Raw genomic sequence first — 22,203 nt, forward strand, 5'->3', positions numbered from 1 at the left:
TAGAGCTCGGCAGGTGATGGATGAAATAGCTAACGCCAAAGCGAGTCAGGAGAAGAGCAAAGATGTTTTTTTCCTGTCAAGAGAATACCTTCAGTGTCGTTCTTAGCTTATCTTTCAACAAAAAAAATACTCTCCAGTTCTGATATAACTGATGCTGTTGCAGCTATACGCTAATCTCCTGTTGCTTCAAACAAACAGTCGCTGCTGTGTTGTCTGGTAAAAACAGAAGCCAGGTCCCTATCATAAGACTCCAGCTGAAGTGTGAGGAAACTCAACAGGGTGAACAGGACTTGAATCACCCTGAAGGGATGGGCTTGCCGTACATTATACTTTAGATGCTGAACATAAAGGTTCCCTTTGTTTATTTTATAACCAACGTTCGCTTCCTCATAGAACAAAGCAGTTTGTCTTTATATTTTAAGAACCTGCGTCAGTGTTAAACCTCTTCTTTCCTGCCTGTTGCTGGTGCATTCACATTTAAGCTTGTGTGGACCTGCCTTCCAGACATAGAGGAAGTAGTGGAGGTTCAGCACAAGACATAAACACAGGATTTGGGTTTGGCTGTCAGTTAAAATACACCCCCCAATGAAAACTGTCACTGTGCTCTGGGGATTATCAGAGTAACAGGACCACTCTTCCTGGAGAGCGATGTTGCGGTAAAATTTCATAAATGTAATATTTCACTGCACTCAGATTCAATACAAACAGACAGCTCGTGTGGATGTAACTTGCATTCATGGAGGCTGGTGGAGGGATCCCCTGTTAACATGCTGCCTGTAATTGTTGGATTATTGAAGAGTGGAGGAGCCGGTGGCCAACCTGAGCCCTCCACACTCATGATCACAATCTCTGACATCAATGCCTTCCTCCCTCTGCTGCCATCCATTCTGCAGCCCCCTCCTCCTTCCTCCTCTCCTCCTCAGACTGCTGAGTGGAGGAGGCAGAGCTGCTGGGAATCCCACAGTCATACATTATATAACCAGCTCTGTGCTGCAGTCATGGTGCTCACGCTGTGACACTGATTAACTGGTGGCTGTTCTTCTAAATCTAGCAGATCAACCTCCTCATGGAAAAAAAATATTATTCCATCCACTTAAAGATACACTCTCTGATTGAAATGAGCTAAAATGACCTTCAGTGTTTCTTTCTGAAACAGACAATCAGGCCACATAACACATTTATTGAACAGGTGTGTGGAGCTGTGAATAAAGGCCGTTTTACAGCCGATGTCCTCAAATATACGCGTGCACATGTTGGCTCAGAAACGTCAACATTCAACGTACCCCGTGGTTTGCTGAAACGTCCAAAGCCGACATTTTTTCTGGACTCTTGGTTGATGTACGATGGCCGTCTTCTCACCTCTCACTGTGGACATTTGGTGTAGGTAGAAACACTCTGACTTCAGACACGGTTGCATGAAATTTCAGATGAACTAGTTTGTTTGAAGCAGACTTCTTCATCCCCAAGGTGAACTCAGCCAGTGGTTCTCAAACGGTTTCTGTTACGCTGTTCTTTGGAGGATGAAACATGCCCTGCCTTGCCCAGCTCGTAGCAGCTCACGTTTGAACTTTGTTAATGTCCATAAATGCCTGTTTTTACTGGCAGTTGACTTAAAATAAATTTTTAATGATGCACTTCATTCGTCTGCACACATGCACACCAACACTCGTTTTCTCGTGTTTGTAGTTAGAGAGAGAGAGAAGAGAGAGGCGAGGGAGGAAAGTAGACGGACCTTTAAACCTTTAAAGTTTTAATGCAGCCAAATATTCACAAGATAGTTGTTCTTATTTACATATTTTTTTCTGTTTTTGTTTGTCAGACAACAGACCTCGACTGACTCAGATATTTAATTAAAAGAGATGTGGAGGAGGTAGGTTTATAAAAAAACATGTGACGTCATTAAAACTTAATTAACAACGCAGTTTCATTGTAGGGGGACATATTTTTTAGGAGACCAGGCTGCATTAAAGAGACATATTTAATTGGTCAAACAGCAAAACTCTGAAATGTTGATCTCATTTATCACCAGTGGAAAAGAGGATACTGCTACTCGAGTAGTTTGAGAAGTTTCTGCGGTTGATTAAATGGATTTATATGATGATTAAAAAACACTACACTGCTGCACAGCATGAGTTACAGTCTTAATAACACAATAAAGACCGCAGATCCACTTATATTTAAAACATACAAGGGTTTTATTAACACAAAAACAGGGCCGAGGTCTCGTTGCAGCTTCAAGTTTCATAGTAGAATCACGATCAGGAGCTGCTAGAGGTGTCAGGAAACAACAGCTAATCAATAGCAGGTGTTCCAGCTGATTGCTCGATTGCATGGATTAGCCTGATAATGTCAGAGGCCTTAACTGTTTGTGAGACTGAACATCAACAAATATCAACAGCCACTGTTTCATTTGTAAAGTCAGTGTGAACATTAAAAACACACAACAGCAACAGCAAAATGATATCAAATCATCTGGGGGACACCTGGGGATTAATTGGTATATAAATGGTAATTGTGTGTTCTCTAAAGAGACCTTGAAGATGTTGGCAGGTGCATGTTTTAGGCAGCATCGGTGTTTCCTTGCATCAAGTCTTAATGCTAAGCTAGGCGAACCACATCTTAAAGGTACAGTTTGTAGCATTAAAGAGGATCTATTGCCAGAAATGGAATATGATATGATAAAAGAATGATTTATTTAGAATAAAATCCAACATATTTTAACACCCAACTTGTCAAAAACTCGTTCAGTGCCCTTTGGCATCAGAGATGGACACACTAGGTTTCCCTCCAGCGTTTGTTTCTAATCCGTCAATTACGTGTTATTATGAATCCCACTGCTCTTCTTGGAAAGACCTCAAGCATTCAAGGGCTAGGGTTGACCAGACGTCCATGCATTACAGGCATTACATTACATTACATTACATTACAGGCATTACATTACATTACAGGCATTTAGCAGACGCTTTTATCCAAAGCGACTTACAGGAAGTGTATTCAACATAGGTATTCAAGAGAACTACTAGTCACCAGAAGTCATAAGTGCATCTCCTTTCTTAAACAAGCATCTAAGAGCATAAACCAGAGCAAAAGTATAGTGCAGAGGCAAATTACTACGAATAGGATAAGTGCAGTAAACGAATACGAATACAATACGTGCAACAACTGATACGAATGCAATAAGTGCTACGAGGAAGCTTGCCGAGGGACTGGTAACCTGATTTGTTCCGGTCCGATACTCTGACCATTAGTGTATCCTGACCTTTACTATTTGAAATCAATGCCTGACCTTAAACCAGTTCCCTCTGCCTCCACCAGCTACGCAGGAAGAGCCGTGGGATTCATAATACATTACATACATGCGTTTTAATAAACACCTGTATCATGCAAAGTGTTCTTTCTAAGTGAACTTCTAATCTTCGCAGGAAGTGAGGTTTGCAGGAGAAAAAACACGTAGTTAGGTTTAGGAAAAGAGCGTAGTTGACATTAACTTGATTAATCCACTCATGTCCCAAACGAGTGACGAATGAGTCATGTGACCAGCGTCTAATGACTCTCACAACTTGGGTGACAGAATGTTTTTGTTTACTTTCGCACAGGACACAAACATCTGCCTTCTGGGCTTAGGTCCAATGCTAGTTTTGCCTACAGCCATTAAAGGGAAACCTCCGAGACACTAACCAACGTCGGTATTTGACGAGTTAGGAATGAGAAAGGGTTGTATATAGCTGGCCTCCTTGTTTCTACAGTAGCCCAGAAGGGACAAACCAAACACTGGATCTAGATAGTGTCTTATGCGTTTCACCTCGGGTACCGTAGTTTTCCTACACGCTTGCTTGGCACTAAGAGAAGTTTCAATTGGTTATAATCTGTTACCTTCAATATCCATCTTCCTCCCAGAAGGAAAGTAAATACCCCAAAAAGTTGGACGACTTCTTTCACGATCAAACATGGGAGAGAGAGAGGGCAGACCTGATTTACTCCTCATACATTTTCACAGATATTCATAAAGCCTCACGACACTTTATCACCACATTCAGTCTTAGTGGAGGTGGTGATATTTCTTTTTAAATGTTTTTCTGAATCACTGGCTGAGTGCCGAGGCTCGGTGAGAAGCCATAACAGCAGAAATGACAGAAAAGAAAAAATGAAAGGGTTAATGTATAGGAGGCTGAGCGGTGGTGGGCGTGAGGTCACAGCTATAATCAATACAAAACAGTTGGAGAAAGTTAGAGAGTAGAGGCAGACGCAGAGGGGGCAGGTAGAGAGGGGGTGGGAGACAGTAAAGCTCGACTGATTTGAATTCTATTCATAATTCTCTGCTGGGAGGCTGGTTAGCTGAAGGCGGCGGATGATGAGAGATGGAATGAAAGAGGGGGAGAAGGTGTGGGAGGAAGAGAGAGAAACAAAGGGAAGGACAGGATGGGATGCAGTGTTGAGTCTCTGAGGGGGAGGGAAACTGGGAATTAAATGCAGCTTGGCTTCAAACAGAAAGGTAGAGAGACGGACAGAATGAATGAAAGACAGAGAGAGAGAGAGAGAGATGGTGTCTCTGCTGTGTGGAGGTTTGGACACTGATTAACAGCAGCTGCTCAGTTTGATTCCTGCAAATCAAAAACAAGAACATGAACTATTATCCTCCACACACACAAAGACTTATAACCTCATCGGTGGGCAGTAATGTGAGTTGTTTTCAAGGAGTTCAGGCTGCAACCGACTCCGACTCTGTAAAGTGAAGCCAATGCGGAAGTGCCTCGAACCTGCATTCTCTCTACTGACCATCAGGGGGCAACTCGTCTGGTATCAAAAGGAAGTCTGATTGTATAGAAGTCTATGAGAAAATGACTCTACTTCTCTCTTGATTTATTCCCTCAGTAAACATTGTAAACATGAGTTTATGGTCTCAATCTCTACTTTCAAGTCTTCTTCAGTACAGCATGATGTTCATTTAGTAAATTATTGTCCATTTAGAGTCAAATAGACCATAAAGCAGGGTTTGCTTTAGGGCGGGGCTACCTTGTGATTGACAGGTCGTTACCAGAGCCGTATACTGCCTTTCTACGACACTCCTCTGCAGTCCAAATCTGGTCACTTCCTGGTTGCAAAAAAACAAGATGGCGACTTACAAAACCAAAATGGCAACGGCCAAAATGTGACCTCTAAGAGATGGACCACTGTTCTCCAAGATGTGTCCTCACTTTAGGAAACGTCGACACTTTCTAAAACACCAACTGATCTTCACAAAGATTGAATTAAGAGAGCCCAACCTCATCTCTAACCCTCAGAACACAGGTAACCACGTGAAGACCTGCTTAGTCCCCACAATGTGACTGTGTCAATGCACACACACATACACACACACATGGATGCGCACACACCCCATATGCGGGTATGAAATGTTCGGGTATGTCTTGTGTCTCGCTGTCATAAACATGCAGAGCTGTTGGACCTGCTTATTGTCTAAATATGGACGTTGTGAGCTGGTCTCTGTTAAGCCTCCTGTGTAAACATCCAGCCTTCAGGTCTAACACACACACACACACACACACACACACACACACACACACACACACACACACACACACACACACACACACACACACAAAACACATACTGAGGTACACTCTTACTGCCGATGGAAAATCCTCAGCTGTAATGTTTGGTTGTAAAAATGTATTCTATCCTCCCTACAGTTATCAGACAGATAGCGAGCTGCACATGTTTAACATCCTGTTGCCATGACAGAGTCGAGTAAGTCACAATATAACGTCTCTCCAAAGGTCTGAATTCATATCTGAGAGATATTAATAGGACACATGTATCAGGAAGAAGGGTTCAGTATGGGAAAGAACTGCTGATTTACAGAGAGGTGTTTCTGCTATTTAATCCAGTGTTTCTCAAATATACAATATAATATTTTAGATATTACATTCTAATCTACCAAATCTATAACTCAATCTGCAACATGTTTATTACACCTCTAATATATTTATCTTGTGTTTTGTTGCACATAACAAATACTTTAAAAGTGTTTAAATAGGCTACATTAAATGATACCAAAGGGTGTAGTTTGAGGGGTCCTTGGCTGACAAAACTGATTAAGAACCTCCACTCTCATTGATAAAAATGGGCTGGACTTAATAATATAAAATCCCTAACATACAGTTCAAACCTAATACAAAATGATTAAACAGTTCACTCAACACCTCTCTGAAACAGAAAGAAAAACTGAACATTACAACCTTCATGGAGGGAGGATTGTTTTATTGGACTGCCTTATTTTATAAGCTCGGTGTACCTAATAAACTGGCAACCGAGTGTGTTTGTATTTATGACATAATTATTTACGGATGTTTCATGACAAACTTCCCCTTAATAAATTGTGTCATGTTTCCTTGAAACAAATGAATCATGAATGATCATAACAACTTGTGAGATTATTTCCAGCTGTGTATAACAGAATAAATCAAATCAACACTTATTGTCACACATGTACACACACAGTGAAATTAACGCCCCTGCATTTAACCCATCCTAATATTAGGAGCAGTGCACTCGGTACTTGACCCGTATGGGGATGTGAACCAGTGACCATCCAGTTCCCAAGCAAGACTGGTTTATACTGGACACAATTTGTAATATTTTAATACTTTTCAACACAGCGACACGCATGAAATATATGTGACATTTTAATCCCAGAGATCCTGTTTGGTGTCCTCGCTGTGTCTTCAGGTCTTCTGACATGAAGCAACACTGCCCCCATGAGGCCAAAGAGAGAAGTACAGTACTTTAAATATACTCATACTGACGTTAATTGTGATCTCATCATCAAACTTTTACACCTTTACAGATATTTGTTTCTTTGGTTTTACAACACACGTATACATTATTGAAATATAGATAGATAGATAGATAGATAGATAGATAGATAGATAGATAGATAGATAGATAGATAGATAGATAGATAGATAGATAGATAGATAGATAGATAGATAGATAGATAGAATGCATAAGGAATACCTTTACTTATAAAACTTAAACTACATTTTGATGACAAAACTTCTGTATTTTTACTTGAGTGAGATTTTGAATGCAGACTTTCACTTGCAACAGAGTATTTTTTTCTCTTACAGTATTACTACTACTACTTCTACTTGAGTATCTCAGTATTTCTTCCACCGCTGATCATTGAAAACTTGAAGCATTTTATGTAACATCCATGTGCTTAAAACATAAAGTAATCAATCAATATCGGTAAAGAAAATATTATAAAATAATTTGGTGATAATATATTTACAAACAACCTATTAGGGATTAATTCACCACAACAATCATGACACCTTGCGCTCCCCTACATCACAGTACGTACATTATAGTTTGTGGTATTACCCGCTCCTATATGGAGTGTACAAAACAAACACTTCATTTGGGTTAAACCATTTGATGTATTTTCTTTTAAGACCATCACTAGCTTTTTCCTCCTTTAGCGTTGCCAACTTAATGAAAGCTCTGTTTGCTGAGGATTGAAAGGGACTCCGGGGTTCACTGATGTTTCCCATGTCCTTTAAAAAAACCACAAAGAGGAAGTGGTCCTCATTGAGCCTGCCGTCTCACACTGACGTGACCGCAGAACAAACCGGACCTTCTTCTGTGTTCTGGTGACGGGGGGACATGGAGACATCCGGATCCTCTGGTCCTGATGAGACCCTCAGAGCCCAAAAGTCTCTGCTGGACTCCAGCATCCAGCAGGGACGGGCCGAGCCTCAGTGATGGAAGAAGAACTCAAGAAGAACTAAATAGTCTATTAAAAGTAAAAGTCCTGGATTTACATAAGTATTTTCATCAAAATGTACTTTTACTATAAAACATAAAAGTACTCATTATGCAGAATAGCCCTTTAAGGAGTGCCATGTATCATATCATCGGAGTAGTATTATTGATGCAATTACGAGTAATTAGAATTTTATCTAAAGCTTTAAAGTGGCCATCTCAAAGACTTTCATTTAAATAAATGTCTGCTGGATCACTATCTGTCCCTCAAGGAGGTAACAAAATGGGGATAGAGCCTATGGCACCCTGATGAAAGTATTGCAATATCTTTATTTTTTGCAGTATTAAGAACTGTAAATCTGTGCTGACATTCCCAGAATAAAATGTTATATTAGGATTTGTTCATTTTGCGTCTAAATCACGTGGAAAACACCAGTTGTCCCGCTTTCATCAATTTATCCAATGAACATGTGTTACTATTACCCCTGCCGTTACTAAGCAACCAAAACCTTTGTTGCAACAATTAGTCAGTAAGCCTCACTGACTAATCTAAGCAAATATAAATTAATTTCCAGCACCATAATTCCCTCACAGTAGCTTTATTTCTTGATTTTTCGGTGAAAGTTAGTCCGACTGTTATATATGGAAGGAAGAAAATATAATTGCAAGCTCTGATTGGTTGTTCCTCATCAGATGACTTGCTGCAATGCTCCAAAAATTTAACATTTTTCTATCTTGGGGCGCTAAAATCAATTTCATGTCGGTGGGAGCTGCAGTCAGGATGTAGTTAGCCTAGCTTAGCATCAAGACTGGAAGCAGGTGGAATCAGCTAGCCTGGCTCTGTCCAAAGTAAAAACAAAAAACAAAAACAAAGCACCACCAAAACCTCTAAAGCTCAACAATCAATGATGATTTGGTAACTAAGAACATCAAATATTCAATAAGATATTTATCCAACTAATCGAAACTGAGAGACCCCAAATCCACAATTGTCTCAAGGAGATCTAGATGATTGATGAAGATGTTGAGGGGCATGATCATAAAATATCAGGGAGTATATTGTACCTTTAATACTTTGAATATCTATAAGAAATGAGCAGAATCTCCTCAGTTATTCTCGGGGTCCTAAGCAACGGCTCGGCCTGCCGATGCCTCGCGTTGGCTCTGCATCAGGCCAACAGAGAGCTCCACATGTGGAGACAGGACGCTGTTAGCATTGCTGATTAGCATTGAGCTGTCGTCTTGGTAATGGTTGCTACTAACGGATATTGTGCTGTTTATTTCCTGATCCTGCTGAGGCCGAAGGAAGAACAAGACAAGTTTAAAAAAACACATAACTGTAAGAGCGCATAGAGGAGAAACTGGACATCAGTACAATGAGGCCCAAATACATGAAGGACAGCACTTTCATTTTAAAATGTTATATGAAGTATCCATTTTACTAAACAGGACTATTTTATGTTTCACCACAAAAACTTTCATTTATTCAACCTTTGGAGAACAGTGCCGTGTGTTTTATCAACATATTACACATGATATGTTACTCTGTGATCATGCAGTGAAGACTTTCCAACACAGTCTAGGCATTAGCATGCTAAACTAACCTAACTTGGCAAAAGTAAATGCAGACTGACGTGTTCACTGTATTTGAGTCATAAGCAATAATATATATAATAGTTTGACAACGTTACAAAACATATGGTTACGTTAGTTCATCATAATTGGATAGTCATTAGACAATTCAAGTTGCTGCTGCATTTCATAATACATCCTGCATTAATTCATTGATTAAATAATCATGAATAATGATGATGCATTAATTCAGACTGTATTTTTAACCATATTATACAGTGTGGCAAAAAAGTTTCTAAGCAAATTGGCTTTTATATGTAAAATAATAAATTAAACAAATGGTTTCGAAATGCTTTTCAGAAAAATGTGCAGTAATAAGGCATAACGTGGCTGTCAAGTGAAAATCATGTAGCTGTAAAACCTCAGATAAACAGAATGGATTAAGTCGTACTTTGATAGCTAAATAAACCGTTTCAAATCTCATTGCATTAGCAGATTACATTGTCCCACAGCTAAAATCTTTTTTTCTTAGCTCATAAAGAGTTGAACAATTTGAATAAACAGGTTTTATTTATTGCAGCTGTTCTGCTCTGCTCTCATATGGCGGTTAAAGCTGAAAGCTGTCCCAATATCCCAATATACTATACTGCAGCGTAGCGCCAACCCTCCAGTTCCCCCTCAGGTGAACACCGTTAGCTCTGATTGCACTGTTGTCGTACTTTGCACTGTTTGTATTATTAGCACCGTTATCTACGTCGCCATGTTGAGAGCTGTCGAGGGGCAACAAAAAAGCTCCAAATCTCACATTTAAATAATAGAATATTGTTTTTTATTGTTTTGTCCTTTGTTTCTATCAGTTTTGTACTCTTGGAGCAGTCAGACAGGTGGAAAACAAAACCTCTCTGACTCTTGTTTAACCTTTACAGCTCTATAAACGGATGACAGTGATCACAGTAACCGTCGGGGAAACTTCCTGCAGAGCCAGAACTCATCAGAAGTGTCTCTGGATTTAAGAGGGAACTTGTGGAGCACGTGAGGGAACCCTCAAGAACCCAGCAGGAAGCCAACACACAGGCCCCTCAGTGACCTTGTTGGTTTTAGACCATATTGCTAACTTGAGCCCGCCATGCCTCTGTGTGTCTCTCCGCGGGTTGTCAAGACAACCAAGAAAGAGAGGAGATTTGGCTTATCTGGGCGGACGGCAGCAGTTCTTCCTCCCCTGCATCTCTGCCTTCTTTTCTTCTCTCTCTCTCTGCTCAGTGACTGGGGCAGCTGGTGGGAGGCGGTGGGTGTCGTGTAGCTTAGCAACTCCCTTGGTGGACGGCGATTGATATGCAGCTTTGTTCAAGTGTCTCTCTCTCTCTCTCTCTGAGCCGGGGGGAGGAGGAGGAGGAGGGCGGGGGGATGCCTGAACAAAGCAGGCCTTATTGAAGCCTCCCCTCCTCCCTCTCTATGCCCGGGCACCGCGACGTGGGAGGACAGATATTTCAGCTCAAAAGGAACCGAGACTTACAAACTTACAACAGCGGGTCCTGAGAGTGTAACTCGGGGGCCCCGCCGACATCTGTGAAGGGCCTCCAGGTGTCCCCAGCAAAATGAAGCCTTTATGCCTTCATAGTATCCAGGCAGAAGTTGTCTATGTTGTATGAACTTTTATTAATTCACTCAAAATAATCAAACCAGTGAAAACACCAGGTGAAATGTTCTTTATCTGATTAAATGTGTGTCTTTAGGTCTTAATTTGAGCATTTGAGGTCTGTGATATTAAAATATCAGATTGAATATCAGATCTTCCAGCCACTCATACATGTTAATGTTCGTTATGTTGGTATATCTCGGGTAACTCATTTCACTTACTTACAGTTACTTGTTTTCCTCAGTTGTGGAAACCAGGAACTTAGACTGAACTTCAACTGTTTATTGGGTAAAATGCATAAAAATGAGCAATATCAAACTCAAATCTACACACAAGGGAAAGTACCATTCTTATGAGACTTTTTTTGTTGAAGAAAATTTTAAAATGTGTTATATACATTTCTGTCTTTGTGTTAGTTGTCACGATTAGAACATGAATATCAGTCCCATCTCTGTGCGTCCACTTCAGCAATGGGGGTTACTTTCATAATAACTATATTTTACTTGAGCTAGGTCAGTCTCGGATCAGTTTACCAGTAAAAACTGCAAATAAGAGTGCAAAAAAAACCTCATCTTGAGCATAGATAAATATACACCTGAGTGAAAAGCACTCTAAAGTTGCAGTATACGGGAGTACAGCAGCAGACAGCATCATCTGTGTTAAGATATAGTGGAGTTATATCTATCTGAGCAGAGGATGAAGTCTCCCTCTGTGTGTGTGTGTGTGTGTGTGTGTGTGTGTGTGTGTGTGTGTGTGTGTGTGTGTGTGTGTGTGTGTGTGTGTGTGTGTGTGTGTGTGTTATCACAGCTTCTCCTTGCTTTGTTGACAGAGACAGGTTTTAAATGTAAAAAGGAGACTTTTAGCAGCACTGAAATGTCTACTTTCTTTTAATATCTTGAGTTATTGTGGACTCAGGATCCATATCTTGATCCATATATTTTGGGCAGGATATTATCTTGCATGCAGAGGATAGTGTCTTCAAGATAAGATCCATATCCTGTGTGTTCATGATATGAATATTGATCGCTGTGCAAGATATTTTTGTGCATTCACAAGATAAATTATTGATCAAAGTAATATCATCACTTAAAGTAAATAAAACCTCAAGATTTGAATCTGATCCACATATCCAGACAATAAAGCATCTGAATATTTTAATAATAAAATAGTAATAGGTAATTTAACATTTTAGTCAAGATGTGGATCTTGTGCCCAGAAGGATATTATAACACTGTATTAGAAAGCTATCTATCGGGACTTCATGGGGTTCAGTGGAAGACAAGTTGTTTTAAAATATGTTCTACTTTCTACGTTGAGTGTATTAGGTTTCTCTTTTCTTAAAGAAGATTTTATACATTTCAAGTTCATCAAAAGTTGTATAAATAGTTTGCTAGTAGTAGAAATGGATGGCATTTTCTTTTTAAATCAACATATTAAAAAGAAAGTCCTGGAGAAAGCGAGGCATTCTTGTCTGCTCTCCCAGCAACTTTGTCACAGAGCGACTGGGTTCATTATGTCTGCAGAAACTCAAAGGCCAACTGTTATTGTGAAGCTGTGACCTTCAGTAATTGAATAATGACTAAAAGGAGCATCACAGTCAGGCGTGAACAGCTTTCTCCTCCAGTGGGAGTCGAGAGCGCTGCCGCGTTGCATTCCTTCCAGTGCAGATCAGAGGAAACATCCGCCATCTCTCTCTTTTTTTTATATGAAATTAATTCACATAAGGATTCTTCAAAAGCGATCAGATGTTCACGGAGAACATGGAGGTTTAGGAACATCTGTAACTCTCCACTCACATTAAACTCTCCTGTTCCCTCTCTCTGTCTTTGCTTTTTTGTTCGGAAAAAACTTCTCCTCTCCTCATTGTTTTGTTTCTCTATTGTTTTCTGTCTTTCTCTGTTTTCTTTCAGTCTTTTCTCTTTGTGACTTTTCTCTCTGACTTTCTTTGTCCTCATTCTTTTGCATAAATCTAACTGGCCCTGGACATCTGCAGATTTAAATATAGTGCTTTGTAACATCTTATAATTTACAAAAAAACATGAATCCCTGTTTGACAGCAGAAAGTCATTGCTGTTTTTTTACACTCATTTTTGAAAAAACATTTATTAAACTTTAGTTTGATAGGTGACACACTTTGAGGAGATTCTTTCCTTTTTTTGTGGGTGCCACAGAAACAGTATATGGCTAAAGTTATATTATAATGTTCTCATTGTCAACAAATCCCATATGCAGACCAAAACCAACAGTGTGATATCTTGACTTCCCGACTGTCTGTCACTCATTGTTTCTTACATAAGACATAAATCTTTATAAACTCCTCACAAAAATAGTTTATTATTAAAAAACAACTGGTCACGGTAGTCTTTAGCAAACAATACTCAATAAAGAAGTAAATAGTGCATTTGTTGGGGACTACTTTCAGCGGTGGACTGATACCAAGTTGCATGAGTTTGGATGTGTGAAGAGCCAACCGCTTCACAACGGCTCCTCAGAAACCTCGGACGTCCCAGAGACTACGTCCATATTTCATAAAGTTTATGATTAACACACATTTGGTGCTCTTGAAAATACAGCGCGTGTGTTCATACTCATTCAGTGTGGATCATCAATGTGTTTAATGGTTTTTGAACAACAATGGAGCTCGATGGCACCGAGGAAGAAGACGTATATTGTTAGTTGAATCATCTTATCTGTGATTTTGGTCTTTTTATGTGATTTATTGACAATAATGAAAATATAGAATATCAGCAGACTTGTGTTTTAAGTTGTGATTCTGCTCATGAAAAAAATCCACGAGTTTTGATTTAAAAAAAAAGAAAAGAAAACAACCTAAAATACAAACTTACAATGAGAAATCAAAAGAGCACTTTCAGTGTTTCATCTGCTGGACAGAAGTTCACCTCCATTATGCCAATTTTTATTCCAACTATGAGTGGAATCTGTAAACATGAGCTCTACTGTTTGTTTCAGTTAATAACATGTAAACCAGACATTCAAAGAACACACAGAGAGGGAATCACTGACAGGTGATGCAAAAGAAGAAAATCTAAACTTTACTAAACCAAAAGGTAATAAAACAAGTCAAACGTCACACTGCATTGTTTCTCATAGATTTCCATCCATGTTTTAACCTGCCGTCTACACAGCAACAGCAAAATAATGTTTTAAAAAAAGTTCACAGCAGTCTTGTCTGTCTGCTGACTATAAAGAGTCTCAGTTTGTCTATTTTCAGTTTAGCCATCTTAAAAAAGTGTTTCTATCTCATACAGTACTCAGAGCAGATAATACTAACATCCTATTTGAGCATTACAGAATTATTAATAACTATAACACGTTTCATATAAAAACTGTACAACAATTATGAGTACTACAAAAACAGGATTAAATCCATCAAATGTTTACAACACTAAACACCCTTACAAAAAACAAAACAGTGTATATAATCATCTAATTCTATTCAGACAAGTTTCTGCTCCTGCAGTGGCTCTAAAGTTCATACAGACTAAGATGAAAGGATCAAGATTCAAATCTATTACAACTCAGGTTTTCTATCAGTTATAGTAACATTGTACTCAACAAGTTAATAGCTAGGAGCTAAGATCTGATGCAGGTCGAGACACACACGACGATCAGACAAATCTGTAAATTAAACCAGCTTCATTTGGAAGAGAAAACGAGACAACACATTTTACGGACTCAAATTAAACACGTTTTGTTGCCTGATGAAGTGGTTTAGATACTCTACATAACTAAGTACGCAAGATCAACAAGTGATTCCAAAACCACTGTCAATAATCTGCTGCTTTAACAGCCTCCACTCCTCTGAGAGGTTCAACACTGATAGTATTGATCATGAGGTCTGGCTCACAGTCCGAGTTCAAGTTCGTCCCAAATTTGTTGGATGACGTAAAAGGTCAGGACTCTGTGCAGACCAGTCGAGTTCTCCCACACCAAACTGGGAAAAACATTTCTTAATGGACCTGGCTTTTCTGCACAAGGGGCATAGTCATGTTGAAACGGGACAAGGAACAAACACGATCTGTTGGCACAAAGTTGGAAGCACTAAAATATAGTGGATACTGCAGCATAAAGATCCCCATTCATAGGGACTAAAAGACCTAAACTAAACCAGGACAAACAGAATGAGACAGAGGTGTCCAAACACTTTTGTCTCCAACTTCTCTGCTCGTGTTTCTCGACTCGTCATATGTATTATTAGTGAAATCACCAGATCTCTGCTATTAACTTTGTCAGTATAATATTCTTATAACTGATAGAAATGATGGACAAAACTACAAAAATAAGACCCAAGTAGTAATAAACTTAAATGTTCCTTTAATGCAGTTCTGGACCTCAGCAGGGCGTCCCGATGGCTTTTGAAGAGTCTTTCGCCTTGTCGTAGCAGACCGTTGTCTCCGTCGCCAACAGGCTCTTCATCGTCTCGTCTTTGCCGGATGGGGACATGGAGGTCGGAGACGGCGATGTCGGCGACGACGGGTTGGAGGTGGCGGCGGTGGAGGCGGATGAGGACGAGTAGGAGCTGCCGTTGGGGAGGCACTCCTCGCAGCAGCAGCAGCAGCAGTCCATGAAGGCCTGGCCCAGCGAGCGGCACAGACACAGCAGCAACACCGGCGACGCCGAGCAACGCAGGAACAGCAGGAACTGTCCGATCAGACTGATGGCCGGCAGAGCCAGAGCAGGAAGAGTGGCGGACACGTGGGCCGAGACGTACGCCAGCGTGATGTTACAAACGCTCTCCGGCAGGTTGCACGTGATGTACAAGGCGGTGAGCGCCATCACGGTGGAGCGAAGCCTCTGCTCTCTGGTGTGCTGCTTTTTCTTCGAGGTGGAGGACGACGAGGAAGAGGAGGATGGGGAGAATCTGCCGGTCACCTTGTCACCGGCGGGTTTCTGCGGCAGACGCTGGGCCAACACCTGCCTGGTCACCAAGTCACAGGCCAGAGTGAAGAGCAGCGGCATACAGATGTAGCACCCGAAGATCCACCACATGCGGGCCTCGTGGTAGGTCAGCACCAGAGAGTAGACGCCCTCTGGGAGATCCGCAGACGGCTCACGGACGCAGACGTCATTCTTAAACGCTCCTTTTCGGGCCCTTAAGGTGGCCATCAGAGAGTCTCCGGGCTGGCTCCGCTGCCGGCCGGTGTGCTGGACGAGCTGCCACAGCAGCAGCTCGGGGGCCGCCAGCACCATGGAGCCCACCCAGATGACGGACAGCTTGGACAGGATGGACTGACAGGACTCAACCCGAGGCGTGTTGAAGGGCCCGGGGCCGGTGGCAGCGTGGAAGCGATCGATGCTCAGAGCACAGAGGCTGAATGTGGCCACGCCCAGAGAGGCCACCTGACAGAGAGATGACACAGAGAAGGTTAAAGATGATTGTCTCTAGGGGAACAAAAGTTTCTTCTAGATCTGGTCCAAGACATTAATTAGAACAACTTTTGAGAAAAAAAAACCTTTGGTTGGTGGTTATCCTCTTGAGTATTGCACTATTCTTTTCATCTATTTCTTTATTTCATCATCACCCTTTAAGCCCTCTGCAATTAAACATGATAATTAGTCATTCTTACAATAATCCATTATCTCCATCATAATGAATGCCCTTTTATCCTTCTCAGGTGTTGTAATTTAGAGTCTCCACATAAGCTAACTTACATATTTTTGCACCGTGGGAGGGAAACTCATGAAGACACGAACATTCAAACATCCATCAAGTCTGCAGTAAATGTTTAGTTAGTTCCAGCATGTAACTGCCCATAAATCTAAAACAAGATTTTTTAACACAAGTTTTTTTAACACATACAGAGTCCAGCTCCGTACAAGAGATCTCCATCTAAACACCTCACTCTCAGGAAGAAAGACTTTAAGTGTAGTCCCCTCAATGTTTAAAGTTGTATGTTTCTCCTCTTTAAGTTAAACACAAGACTCTCAAAGATAATTTGACGATCCTATAGGAGTCTCTGCCACCAGGTGGAATCATTTCAACTCTTTAGGAGAGATTGTTTGTTTTTTTACGTCAGGTTGGCATTGTGAACAACCCTAAATACTACAATACCCATGAGCCTTGGCATCAATGCTACAGAGAAGAAGCAAAATCAAAGCTGTATTTGATTCAAAACGCTTTCATGACGCAACAAAAACATAGTTACTGAATTCATCCAAAATGACCCAGAATCAAAAAGTGAATTCATTTAAAATGCAGACTGTGAACTCTGATTACTCAACAACGTTGCTAGAGGCACACAGAACAGAATCTGAAGCACCGGGACTTTTTACTGAAAAAAAAACCCCACTGGAACTTCTCACCTTACTTTTATATGTCCAACCTTGTACCTTTGCCTTATATTATGAATAAAAATCCTGTTTTTGACATTGTTTATTGGGAAAATTAATAACTAATGAGTATCTGATGAATTACTGGCAACTAAATAAATTGAAATAAATAAATGAATACAATAATAATACATTTTCATAATAATAATATTAATATTCGGTCCAGATATTTTGCAGCCCTTCTCCAGAGGGTAATTGGTCTAATTTGACAAAAATGTTCTTTTTTACTGGCCAATTACTAAAAAACATTAGTACATTTTTTTATTACAAGCAAAAGCATTTAGTTAGAACTGCCTTTTTAAAAAAGTGGTACTGAAAATAGTACATCTTTGGTATCAGCATTAAAACTTTGGTTCTGTATTGGCATAAAAATATCCAGTGATACCAGCGATATAAATTCAAACCATCTACTTTACACTATCGTATTTATTTCTAAAGTATTCGAGCTTTACAGAGCTACTTCCAGGCTTAAACTGTGTATTCATTCATGCTGCTGCTCTGATTCCAGTCAGACGTGACCTGTTAGACGGAGAACTCGGATAAAACCAGACCTCATGCAGACAGTGGGCCTAAATTGGGAGCAGGAAGTTGTTTTGTTGCTTAAAGAACAGATTTAAGGCTTTTCTTTGCCGTGGTATGCCCCCCAACAGGCTAATTATCCGACTACAGCAGACCTGGTAAGAAACAGCTTTGGAATACAGAAACTGGGGAATCAAAGGCGTCACAGAGGGAACACAGAGGCTTTATGTTGTGACAGCACTTTGCCTCCAGACGGGGGACAGTTATTGGGGCCTCCAGCACATTAACGCCAGTAGTTTTGGCCCAAAACACAGACTATCATTACAGAGACTTGTCCTCCCTCTGTGAGTGCTTAATGACCTCAAACGGTTAAGATACAACTGAAGATAATTAACACAGAGCTCTAATTAGCATGAAAATAGTTTAACTAACAGAGCACAGGGGCAGCTGGCAGCCTGACCCGCTTCAAACACGTCTCAATACGAGCGGCTAGAGCGGCTAAAGAGCACTTAAAGAACGGTAATTAATTAGCAAGGAAGGCATTCGTTCATTAGCATAAAAATAGATGTAGCAACAGTTTTCAAAGAGAGGAGGCCAGCAGCCTGACCTTGTTAAGGACTGCTGCACGCAAGCTGTTATTACAAATGAGAAAAACGCCACTTCAGTGATTTAAAGCTCTGTGGACATTTGGAGCTGGTCTGGAGCCAAAAACAAGGACTCCACAGGGCGGCCATATTGTCCATGAAACAGAAGACTGATGAAGCCTCTGAAAAACCAAAACCCACCCCCAAGAGCTCTACGTTTAGGCTCTGTGAGGGTGAACAACTAGATTACTTTTTTTTTTTTTTTTAAATCCTTTTGACTGAAGGGATCGGCGATATGTCAATATTATACTTTAAGCTGATGGTCAGAAAATTACTATCAAGTATTTTGATGTTGTATTAAGTCCTTTTTCTAGTAAAAGTTGCCCCAAAACAGCACTTTTTTGGGTGAAGATTTACTTCTTCTCTCTGTTTTATGTTATTGTAATCAGAAAATGTTTTTTTTTTTTACTGTTGGTTAGAAAAAACTAAAACAACTGAAGATGTGACCTCAGCGCCGGAAAAACTATTTCTTTATTTTACAGATTATAGATTTATAGATTTTATAGATTAGTTTAGTCAACTTTCTTGTCATTGCCCAGAGTTCTGAGATAACAAAAAATAAAAATAAATAAACAATAAGTGGTTCATATGATACGCTAAGATAAAGTATGAAATGTGAAGCAGTTACAGTAGGCAGTATAAGTATATATACGATGAATTAATTAATCGAGGAAATATTCTGCAGAATAATTGATAATGTTGCCGCCTAATTATATTGAATTAACTTTCAGAAGAATCATATCTTGATTATATTTAATAAAGCTGACAATTGAGTATTTAGTCGATCGACAAAGAAATAACAAGCAACTATTTTGATAACCTGTTAATTATCTTGATGTAATCTTCCCTCAGTTTGAAAGCATAGCTTGTCTTTTCGTCTCCAGATTCAACCAGTAAATAAACATCTCAGTCTCTGAGAACTACGTCTGTGTGTTCCATTGTGTGACTCTGTTATCTGGGGAAGAAGAGTCGCTTCATGCAGAGCCTCCACTGACGGTTCAGAACAGACAACCAAAGAGACTAAACGGCCCATAACAGCACGTCTGTTGAAAGCAAAGACTGCACAAACAGGCCATTCATCTCAGCCGTGGGTGTCTCTTTATGAAGCTGGAAAACATTTACAATGGGTCTAACATGGGGTGTAAAAACAGCCCTGATCGTGTGAAGGCAGACGTTGGGGACTGATTAACTTATTGTATTCGTATTAGTCTGTTCCAATGATTGTTTTCGTAGTAATTTGCCTCTGCACTATACTTTTGCTCTGGTTTATGCTTTTAGATGCTTGTTTAAGAAAGGAGATGCACTTATGACTTCTGGTGACTAGTAGTTCTCTTGAATACCTATGTTGAATACACTTCCTGTAAGTCGCTTTGGATAAAAGCGTCTGCTAAATGACTGTAATGTAATGTAAATTAACTATTTATCATAACATTAGGGAGCTTGTTTCAACTGTTCAACTTGTTTGACATCTTTTTGCCCTGAGGCTGGAGGACAGCAGAGTTTCTGTGGTTGACATAAAACTACAGAACACTTAAAGACTTTTTAATAGCAATTTAACACATGGTAGTCAATGCTAAAATAAATCCTTGATTAAACGATAAAGCAATTTTTGTTTAATTGATTTATCGCTTACCACTAACTGGTTGAAGTTTCTACAAAGTGAGGATTTCCTTTTTTTTTTATTATATTGTTTTGTTTTATTGTTTAAAACTGAATATCTTCGGGTTTTGGACATTTGGTCAGTCAAATCAAAAAACAATTAAAGTTACTTATAAAACTATGATGGACATTTAAACTTTTTTTTCCACTTTTTTTCCCAACAGACTAAGCAATTAATAAAAATCATTAGATTTATTAAAAACACAACTTGAATATAAATCCTTAGTTTTGTGCAGCACTGGGGTTAAAAAAAACCCACCACTTTAGTTATAGTAACTAATAGCTGTTGCTATGGTTACGGGTTATTTCCGTTCAAGCACTGATTCACAAACGTGTTGACCGGAAGTAAAAAAAGATACATATTAAAAAAAAAATCTGTTAATCATATAAATAAATACATTTTATTATATATTTTAAATAGTATATGCTTGAGTTGTTTTTATTTATATTTTAATCTATAAAGTTTTGTGCAACACTGGGGTTAAAAAAAAACAAAAACACTTTAGTTATAGTAACTAATAGCTGTTGCTATAGTTACGGGTCGTTTCCGTTCAAGCACTGATTCACAAAAAAAGTTTGAAAAAAAAGATACATGTATATATTTTTTTAAATCATAAAAATAAATAAACTTTATTATACATTTTGAATAGTATATGCTTGAGTTGTTTTTATTTATTTTTTAATCTATAAAGTTGTGTGCAACTAAAAAAAAACCACTTTAGTTATAGTAACTAATAGCTGTTGCTATGGTTACCGGTCGTAAAAAAAAGATACATATATATATTTTTTTTTAAATCATAAAAATAAATTTATTTTATTATATATTTTAAATAGTATATGCTTGAGTTGTTTTTATTTATTTTTTAATCTATAAAGTTGTGTGCAACAAAAAAAAAACCCACTTTAGTTATAGTAACTAATAGCTGTTGCTATGGTTACCGGTCGTAAAAAAAAAAAGATACATATATATATATATATATTTTTTTTTAAATCATAAAATTAAATTAATTTTATTATTACAATATTGTGATTTTTTTCCAGGGTTATTAAAATCAAATTTAATTAAAAAAAAACATAATAAAACTATTAAACACCTCCAGATACGGCACAAGCCGACACGACAGGTCGCCTAGCAACCTCATCTGCGTGATCTCGTGGAAGACGACCACGGGGAGGCAGAAGAACAGCACGAGGAAGTCCCACAGCGCGAGCCCGGCCAGCACGCAGTTCCACGCGCTCTTCAGGTAGAAGTCGTGCCACACGATGCACATGAGCGCGAGGTTGCCCACGAGGCCCGCCGCGAACAGCGTGAGCGCCACCAGCACGATGACGTAGGCCCAGTAGGACCCGTCCGTCACCGGGAACAGAGGGTCGAGCGGCCCCGGGGGAGAGGAGCTGTTTCCCGGCGCGGCGGAGGTGAGAGTCCGCTCTGTGGTGGTGGTGAAGAAACCGGCCGGATCTACTTTCCTGAGAGTTCCATCCTTGACTGCTCCGCGGCGGACGACTCTGTGACGCGCAGCCCGGCCGGGAGGCGCTCTGCCCGGGGAGAGAAGCTCCGCAGCCTCCGCTCCAGAGTAATAAGAATAACCCTCCGCGGGCAGACACACCAGCAAAAGCAACAAAAACTTTCTCATTTTTTTTTTTTATTAATTTAACTAAATATAACAGTTCTGGGTTAGTTGTCTTTTTTTATTAGACCAAATTTCTACAAATTATGAGAAAAAAAAAGTCCAAAGTCCAAAAGAAGTAGTCCCTCTCGGTCCCGGCTGCGTGCGGTCTGAAGCAGAGGTTGTTCGGTCTGCTGGTCGCTTCAGCGTCATCCGCCACCAGCGCGGCCCGGAGGCAACGTCACTACCGGTTACACATTTCAGAATAAAAGCATGGGGGGAAAAACAAAACATCACCAAAGAGACTTTTTTTTTTGTTTTTAACTACTTTGAAGAAGGGTTGATTACAAACATGACATAAATATAAATGGCCATTTGTCTTCAGTTTGTAAATGTAGATAATTCATATGTAGACTACAATTCAGGTCAAATAACTATATTACAGTCA

At 39.7% G+C, this 22,203-nt stretch overlaps 1 protein-coding gene across 1 annotated transcript; it reads right to left on the reverse strand.

Annotated features, from left to right (window-relative positions):
- Positions 1-13,375: 13,375 nt before the first annotated feature.
- gpr37l1a (G protein-coupled receptor 37 like 1a) lies at positions 13,376-22,031 on the reverse strand. The gene is made up of 2 exons (XM_054616818.1): positions 21,243-22,031; positions 13,376-16,336 (listed from the first exon to the last, which is right to left on the reverse strand). Exons 1-2 carry the CDS (start codon positions 21,780-21,782, stop codon positions 15,329-15,331), a joined length of 1,548 nt encoding a protein of 515 aa, XP_054472793.1. The 5' UTR covers positions 21,783-22,031; the 3' UTR covers positions 13,376-15,328.
- Between the last annotated feature and the right edge of the window lie 172 nt (positions 22,032-22,203).

The sequence above is a fragment of the Anoplopoma fimbria genome, chromosome 17, assembly GCF_027596085.1.
Source record: "Anoplopoma fimbria isolate UVic2021 breed Golden Eagle Sablefish chromosome 17, Afim_UVic_2022, whole genome shotgun sequence".
Classification (NCBI taxonomy): domain Eukaryota; kingdom Metazoa; phylum Chordata; class Actinopteri; order Perciformes; family Anoplopomatidae; genus Anoplopoma; species Anoplopoma fimbria.

Coding starts and splice junctions, on each gene's coding strand:
- gpr37l1a (XM_054616818.1), bottom strand. CDS start 21,782: ATGAGAAAGTTTTTGTTGCTTTTGCTGGTGTGTCTGCCCGCGGAGGGT. Junction 16,337..21,242: donor GGCTTGTGCCGTATCTGGAG/GTGTTTAATAGT, acceptor TCTCTCTGTCAG/GTGGCCTCTCTGGGCGTGGC.